The sequence below is a fragment of the Rattus rattus genome, chromosome 4 (genome assembly GCF_011064425.1).
Source record: "Rattus rattus isolate New Zealand chromosome 4, Rrattus_CSIRO_v1, whole genome shotgun sequence".
NCBI classification, from domain to species: Eukaryota; Metazoa; Chordata; class Mammalia; order Rodentia; family Muridae; genus Rattus; species Rattus rattus.
In genome coordinates, this window is record NC_046157.1 from 3,321,065 (window position 1) to 3,328,321 (window position 7,257).

Genomic DNA, 7,257 nt, shown 5'->3' on the forward strand with positions numbered 1-7,257 from the left:
ATCACCAAAGGAAGTCAGGACTGGAACTCAAGCAGGTCAGGAGGCAGGAGCTGATGCAGAGGCCATGGAGGGATGTTACTGACTGGCTTGCTTGCTCAGCTTGCTTTCTTATAGAACCCAAAAACCACCAGCCCAGGGACGGCACCACCCACAATGGGCTGGGTCCTCCCCCCTTGAGCACTAGTTGAGAAAATGCCTTACAGCTGGGTCTCATGGAGGCATTTCCACAACTGAGGCTCCTTTTCTGTGATAACTCCAGCTGGTGTCAAGTTGACACACAAAACTAGCCAGTACAATCAGTGTGCTAAAAAAAAAAAAAAAAAAGACATTCAAGAACTGCTAACACTCCAATATCTAGAATTGAGTATGTGAACCTCTAATGACCTTCTTCTAGAGCCAGAGTCTATGCATCTCAGGCCAGCCTGAATCACTACACAGCCAGAGATGACCCTGAGCATCTGATGATGCCTGCTATTCTTGAGTACTGGGATTCCAGGCATGCACCGCCGTGCCTGGCTTCTGTGGTACTGCACATAGAGCCCCACTGCATCTTGAATGCTAGGCCACACTCTACTAACTAAGCTACATTCCCAGCTGCAGACCGTGACTTTTAAATGTATGATTAAAATGATTCACCATAATTCGGTATACTGACAACATTAAATTAGTTACTTTGGAGTATATTTATTCATGCAAATTACTTCTCCATGTACAGGTGTTTCGGTGGCTTTTCTATTGCTGTGCGGACACCGTGAACAAGGAAGGGTTTATCGGGGTCTTACAGCTTCAGAAGGTGACTTCAGGACCATTGCAGCAGGGTAGGTATGGCACCAACCAGGCAGGCATGGCCCTGGGGCAGTAGCTGATAGCTTACATCTTAATCCATAAGCATGAGGTAGTGGTGGTAGTGACGAGACAAGAGACAGAGACAGACAGTCAGACAGACAAGACACAAAGAGAGGGAGAGAGAGAGAATATATGGACAGTGCGGGTTTTAAAATCTCAAAACCAGCCACAGTGACACTCCTTCTTCAACAAAGCCACCCCTCCTAATCCTTCCTGAATAATTCCACCAACTGGGGACTAAGTTTCCAAATATCTGAGGCTATGGGGTGTTGTGGGTTGCATTTGCATTCAAACTTCACAAGGTTTGTTCACTGTAATTTATGTTATCCAGATCTGAATTCACTACTTCAGAGCTTATCGTGGCAAAAGGGAAGACAAAAAGAAAGTAACCAGAATGCCTCAACAGAGTTATATAAAAAAAATAGTAATAAAGGGAAAAAGGATTCAGGGAATGTAATTCTAGAAGCACAAACCCTTCAGAAGCAGCATAGTACAAAAAAACCTGGTGTAGGAAAGTGTCGTTTCTCTTTTTCACGCTGCAAGCTAAATTATGAACGTTGACATTGCCAGGTGCTGGCTCAGTGGGAAAAGGACTGGTGAGCCAGCATTAGTTCAACTTTGCTAGACCCTTTTTCTCGTCTATTCTCCACTTCCAGAAAGTTGCTGAGGTTTCCTTGTGGGGTTTTAACTCTGATAAAATTGTCCTAAATTCTTTTATTAATGAGACTAAGAACACTAAAGAGAAGCTGGATCTCCCCTGTACCGTTCTCCTGAGGTCCCCCAGGGTGGAGTACAACCCGCTGGCAGCGTTCGGGCCCCAGTGGCTTCAGTCTGCGCGCACTAAGCGCAAGCAGGCCTGACTGGCTTCTTTAAAACACCAGGATGCAGAGCCCCGGACGCGTACCTCCAAGGTCAGCTCCACCTGGGAGCCCAGCGAACCCCAACTTCTTTTTCCGAGGACAAAGAGCGTTTACTAAGTCTCCCTGGAGGGGTGGGACGCGCCTGATTGTGCGTGACGCACCCTGCCGAGCCAGCCTGAGACTGACCGGAGAGGCGGGGCGCATGCGTCATCCGCGCTGGAGAATGACGTAAGGGGGCGGGACACACTAAGAGACGGACTCGAGGGGCGGCGGGGGGCCGCGCTATGGACCGCTATGCGGGCGCCGGGGACGAGGCGGCGGACCGGGCCCGGCAGCAGGAGCGGCACTACCAGCTGCTGTCAGCGCTACAGAGCCTGGTCAAGGAACTGCCCAGGTGCGCGGCGACGGGCGGCGGGAGGACCGGGGCTGGGACCGGGGCCGCGCTCACCCGGCTGTCAACTCGGTGGTCTGCCCACAGCTCTTTTCAGCAGCGCCTGTCCTACACCACGCTCAGCGACTTGGCCCTGGCGCTGCTCGACGGAACGGTGTTTGAGATCGTACAGGGGCTTCTGGAGATCCAGCACCTCACCGAGAAGAGCCTCTACAACCAACGACTGCGGCTGCAGAACGAACACAGAGGTGCAGGGGGCCGTGGGACCTTTCTAGGGCGTCCCTAGCCGCAGGATCCTCGGGTTATGGGGTGCATAGCCATACTTGCCCTTTTAGTCTGACGTCCAGAAACTTCTTACTCGCATTCCTTAGAGTGTCCTCAGCCTCCTATATATGATGGACCTCGTTGCTTGTAGGTCTATTGACAGCTCTGTGTTACCGGTTAGATAACCCGTTATTCCAGCACCTTCCCATTTGAGTATCAGACTTGATCACCTCCGCCTATAAATTATACTAGGCATCTACCTTTGTTCCATCAGATTTCCTTCCCATTTTATTTGTTCAAGCTTGACTCTAGGAAAGAATAGTGTGATGATGCCCCCGTGCTCACCACTAATACTACACTATAGTTTTTTGAGCTTTTTTTTTTTTTTTTTCTTGCTTTGGATTTTGATACTGAGGACTGAACCTAGGACCTCTCACCTGCAAGTTTTCTTTATTGAGCTACATTTACGGGCAAAAACATACTCTGCCTTTCTGGCAATGCCTGTGTACTGCCAGGATTTCCCCCATTAGAAGTAGATGTTGGATTTTGTTGAAATCTTTTCCAGTTCCCGTGGAGATGATCAGGTGGTTTTTCTGTTAACTCCCGTGAGACATTGATTTCTAAATTCCAGAAATGAATCGTATTCTGGGAATGTATCCTGTATGGTCTTGACACATTGTTCTTTTACGTATGTGGTTTAGTTGTATGTGTAGTGTACATGTGAATGTGTGCACGTGTATGTGGACACCTGTGTGTTCATGCTTGTGGAGGCCAGAGGTAGGTGTCCTAGGTAGGGCTACTATTGCTGTGATCAAACACCATGACTAAAAGCAGCTTGAGGAAAGGGTTTAATTGGCTTACACTTCCATAACGCATCATCATTGAAGGAAGTCAGGGCAGGAACCCGGAGACAGGAGTTGATGCAGAGCCCATGGTGCTGCTTAGAGGATTGCTCCCCATGGCTTGTTCAGCCTGTTTTCTTACAGAACTTAGGACCACCAGCCCAGGAATGACACCACCCAACAATGGGCAGGGCCCTCTCCCATAGTCACTTTAAACGCCCCACAGGTTTACCTACAGCTCCATCTTATAGAGGCCTTCTCTTACTTGAGGTTCCTTCCTCTCAGATGACTTTAGGTTGTGTCAAGCTGACATAAGACCAGCCAGCACAGCCCAGGGTATCTTCCTGTATTTCTCTCCACTTTATTTTTTGATTTGGTCATGCGGCTGGCTGGCCAGTGAGCCATGAGCGATCAGCCTGTCTCTGCACACTGCTGTGCTCAGCTTTTGACATGGGCACTTGGGATTCATACTCATCCTACTGAGTCATGTCCCATCCTTGTCTGTTGAACTCGGTTCAGGAAAATTTTAGGGGTTTTGCTTTATTTCTGATATATATGGCAGTCTGTAGTTTTCTTGTAAATTTTTTTTGTGGGGGTGAAGGTAATGCTGGCCTCAGAATTGTTGAGAAGTCCCTTGTTTTCCAAGATCTTTATTTCTTCACCAAATGTTTGAGGGGCTGTGCTTTTCTTTACTCATTTTAATGTTTTTGTGGAGGTATGTGGTGTCTCTCGTTCACAAGTCTAAAGTACATGGCTCAATTCACTCTTTTCCCGTTTGGTTTTCTGAGGCTGTCCCTCTGTGTTGTGTAGAGCTGGCTGTCCTCCTGTCTCAGCCTCTCCAGTGGTGGGATTCCAAGTCTGGCCAGGCCCCACTTTGCTTGTTCTTTCCAGTAAGCAGGAGGAGGCTTTGCTGGCTCCTTCTGTTATATCCATCATTCTTCCAGAACTTCCTTCCGTCACCAGGAAGGAAAGGTGTTCACTCCGACTGCTGCTGCTTCTTCCCCTGACGTCACTGTGGAGCTGGCCATTATCCTATAGAGCCCTTTTGGGTGGGGCGTTCTTGGTACCTGCTTCGAGACTTTGCTAGTTGTCCTTCAGAAGGCTTGGACTAGGCGGGTACACCTGGCAGTGAGCGCCGCTGCTGCCTTCAGCCAGATCCAGAAGGTGATGTCTGGCATGTGCCACCTTGCCTAGGCTTTGTCAGAGCCGGCCAGCCACACTCCTGCTTATGCTCTGATGGGTGTGGTGTGCCCTATTTTGTGATAGTGATTCCTTCTCATCCTGTGCCCCCGTCTCTCTCTGCCCATTAGGGCAGACGGTCTGTGAATGTTTATGTGTGTAGCAGTTTACCAGGGACCAGTACTTTGCTTGCTGGCAGACGGTAAGGACTTCCCAGAGCAGAACCCTGTAGGCTCACACTATGGGCCTGTGTACACCTTCACCTCCTGGCTGCTGACCGAGTAGGGGCTGCTCTGCTTACCCACAGGGTAGCAGCAAGCTCGATTTGACACACTGCACTGATGGCAGACAGAGCCCTCTTCCTCCTTTTATGGGCTGTTGGCTCTTGAATACTTCAGTATTTACCCAGAGTCCCTGCGTGATGTCCTATGGAAGATGTCCAAGACAGCACAGCTAGAACTAGGCCACCTGGTCCCAAAGACCGCCTGCCTCAGGCCACCTGCCTGCCTCCTGTCCCTGCCCTGGGTGTACTGAGCTCTGATCTTTGCTGTACCTGCCTAACATACACAGCCCTGTCAGCACTGGAGGCGAAGGAAGGTGCTGGCCGAGAGCAGTCCTCCAGAGTCTAAAACAACCCACAGCTGTCTGGGAAGGGCTTCCTTAGAGACCCTTGAACTAGACCTCTCGCCCAGCTGCCCGTCTTCCCAACGCCTGCTCTTCCTCCCTCCCTCCCTCCCAGTGCTCAGACAGACTCTGAGGCAGAAGCATCTGGAAGCCCAGCAGTCCTGCCGGCCCCACAACTTGCCAGTGCTCCAGGCAGCCCAGCAGCGTGAGCTGGAGGTAGGAGTTGGGACGGGATACCTGGGCCTGACTCCTCATGGGTACCAGCTGGCTTGGTGGTGGGGCTGAGGGTGGCTCAGAAGCTGAGCTAATGGGTGCCAGAGATCTGGTGAGTTCTAGCTCATGACTTTTCCCCATGGTTACTGAGGTGTGCCCTAGCTAGGAGAGCCACGATCCATCTGTCACTCCCCTGTCCTGTCAACCAAGCATCTCTGTGGACTAGAGCTTCGTATACAGTCACTGAGTCAGGACACTGTCCCTTTTGTCTCAGGTGATGAAGCACAATGTTGGGATGACGAGACCAGTCAGGAAGAGGCTTATCTTACCAGGGAACCCCAGGAAATCAACAAGCTGGTGTTGGGGGTGAGGGCGGTGGCTCCAAGGGTTGAATGACAGAGGTCTCAAAAGCATTTCCAGCTGGGACTGTTGGGGAGTCTTATGGAGCCCCTCTGCTGAGCTATGAGCAAGGATACCCTGTACCCAGAACCACTGTGGTGGGCAGGGCAGCCAGGAGGAAGTAGCAGGTGGGAGCTTGTGTCTAAGGCATCCCTGGGCGGAAGCCCGAGCAGAAGCCATCCTCACTCAAGCCCTGGCAGGCCTTGGAACACCGGATCCGGGAGGAGCAGCAGGCAATGGACCGAAAGATTGTCCTGGAGCTGGACCGGAAGGTTGCTGACCAGCAGAGCACGCTGGAGAAGGCAGGGGTAGCTGGTTTCTATGTGACCACTAATCCTCAGGTCAGCACCTCAACCAGCCCTGCCACAACCTGTGTCCTTGGTCCCTGAGGGGGCCCTCTCTGGAACTTGTGTTTTCTTTTCTTTTGGTTGGGGGTGATATTTTGCTTGATTTATTTTTGAGACAAGTTCAGCTATGGCCTTAAACTTGAGGTTCTCCTGCCTCAGCTTTTAAGTGCAGGGATTATGGGCATATGTCAATACAAGTCCATCTGGAGTCTTAGCACATTGGTTCCTAGTGAAGCCTAGAGTTATAGTTTAGGTGAAAGACCCTGTGAAGAGCAGAGTCTGGTCCCCATGCCCACAGGAAGGTGAGCATGCTAGCCCTGGGGTAGTACCCACCTGTCCAACCTTGCAGAGGTTTCTCCAACATGCTAGCCTCCCATTCCACTCTAAGTCAGTCAGAGACTGCTGGCCCGAGCAGGCACAAAGACCCAGATTCTCCCTTCTGCCATGGCCAGCATCCACAGGAAAACCGCCCCCTTAGCCTCATTCCCTGCCATCTTGGCCCTCGCATCTGTCTTAGTCAAGGCAGAAGGGCATGAGGTGTCATGCTGGTCCTCATGGGGGCATTTGTTACATCCCAGGAGCTGACGCTGCAGATGAACTTACTGGAACTCATCAGGAAGCTGCAACAGAGGGGCTGCCAAATGGGAAAGCCGGCTCTGTGACCAAGTGGGTGGTCCTCGCTGTCCTCTGTTGTCTAGGATGGCTGGCACCACAGCCTTGTCTGTGTGGGGGCTACTGACTGTCCGGCTGCCAACAGGCCTGATCTCTCTGAGGAGCTGATTAGACCCTGGCTATGCCTGCTGCCACCCACTGATCAGATCTGGAGGGGAAAGGTCCAAGCAATAGGAATGGTGTCATGAGAAGGCCCCATGACTGAATGTTGAGTGGGAATGTGGGTCCCTCTGGGTATATCCCTCCAGGCTTGGGCTTTGCCTTGTTCCTGTGTAGCCCCTCCCTTGACAGCCCCCACCCTCGGTGGAAGAAGCTACAAAACCCAAGCCCAGTATGGCCTAGAAAAATAAAGAACCCAGGACGTGGTTTGTGTCTGTGCTACCTAGCATCCTTTTAGTGGCTCTGGCCATGTTGGAGCCAGCAGAGTGGCAGCCACCATATGACAGTGCTCTTCCAGGATACCCCAAGCCCTTAGGACTTGCATTGTCAGGTCCCTAATTAGTACAGACCCCAAACTGCTGTATGAAACCGAAGGGCTTGGCAGGACGCATGCCACAGACCCAGCTAAGACTTTAGTTACTGGAGTGAAGGGCACAGAGGGGCCGGAAGGGAGCTGGGCC

At 51.5% G+C, this 7,257-nt stretch overlaps 1 protein-coding gene across 2 annotated transcripts; it reads left to right on the forward strand.

Moving 5' to 3' along the window:
* Window positions 1-1,931: 1,931 nt before the first annotated feature.
* LOC116898659 (protein DGCR6) lies at window positions 1,932-7,005 on the forward strand. 2 transcript variants are annotated; one of them, XM_032899893.1, is made up of 5 exons: window positions 1,932-2,100; window positions 2,185-2,345; window positions 5,122-5,222; window positions 5,810-5,959; window positions 6,544-7,005. In XM_032899893.1, exons 1-5 carry the CDS (start codon window positions 1,991-1,993, stop codon window positions 6,625-6,627), a joined length of 606 nt encoding a protein of 201 aa, XP_032755784.1. In that variant the 5' UTR covers window positions 1,932-1,990; the 3' UTR covers window positions 6,628-7,005. The 2 variants fall into 2 exon arrangements, with proteins under 2 accessions (XP_032755784.1, XP_032755785.1); XM_032899894.1 differs by having other exon boundaries at window positions 5,819-5,959.
* Window positions 7,006-7,257: the final 252 nt, after the last annotated feature.

What these genes read in the sequence shown, in the direction of transcription:
- LOC116898659 (XM_032899893.1), top strand. Translation starts at nt 1,991, where the DNA reads ATGGACCGCTATGCGGGCGCCGGGGACGAGGCGGCGGACCGGGCCCGG. An exon ending in CTGGTCAAGGAACTGCCCAG is followed by an intron (nt 2,101 to 2,184) that starts GTGCGCGGCGAC and finishes GTCTGCCCACAG; the next exon opens with CTCTTTTCAGCAGCGCCTGT. An exon ending in ATGTGACCACTAATCCTCAG is followed by an intron (nt 5,960 to 6,543) that starts GTCAGCACCTCA and finishes GTTACATCCCAG; the next exon opens with GAGCTGACGCTGCAGATGAA.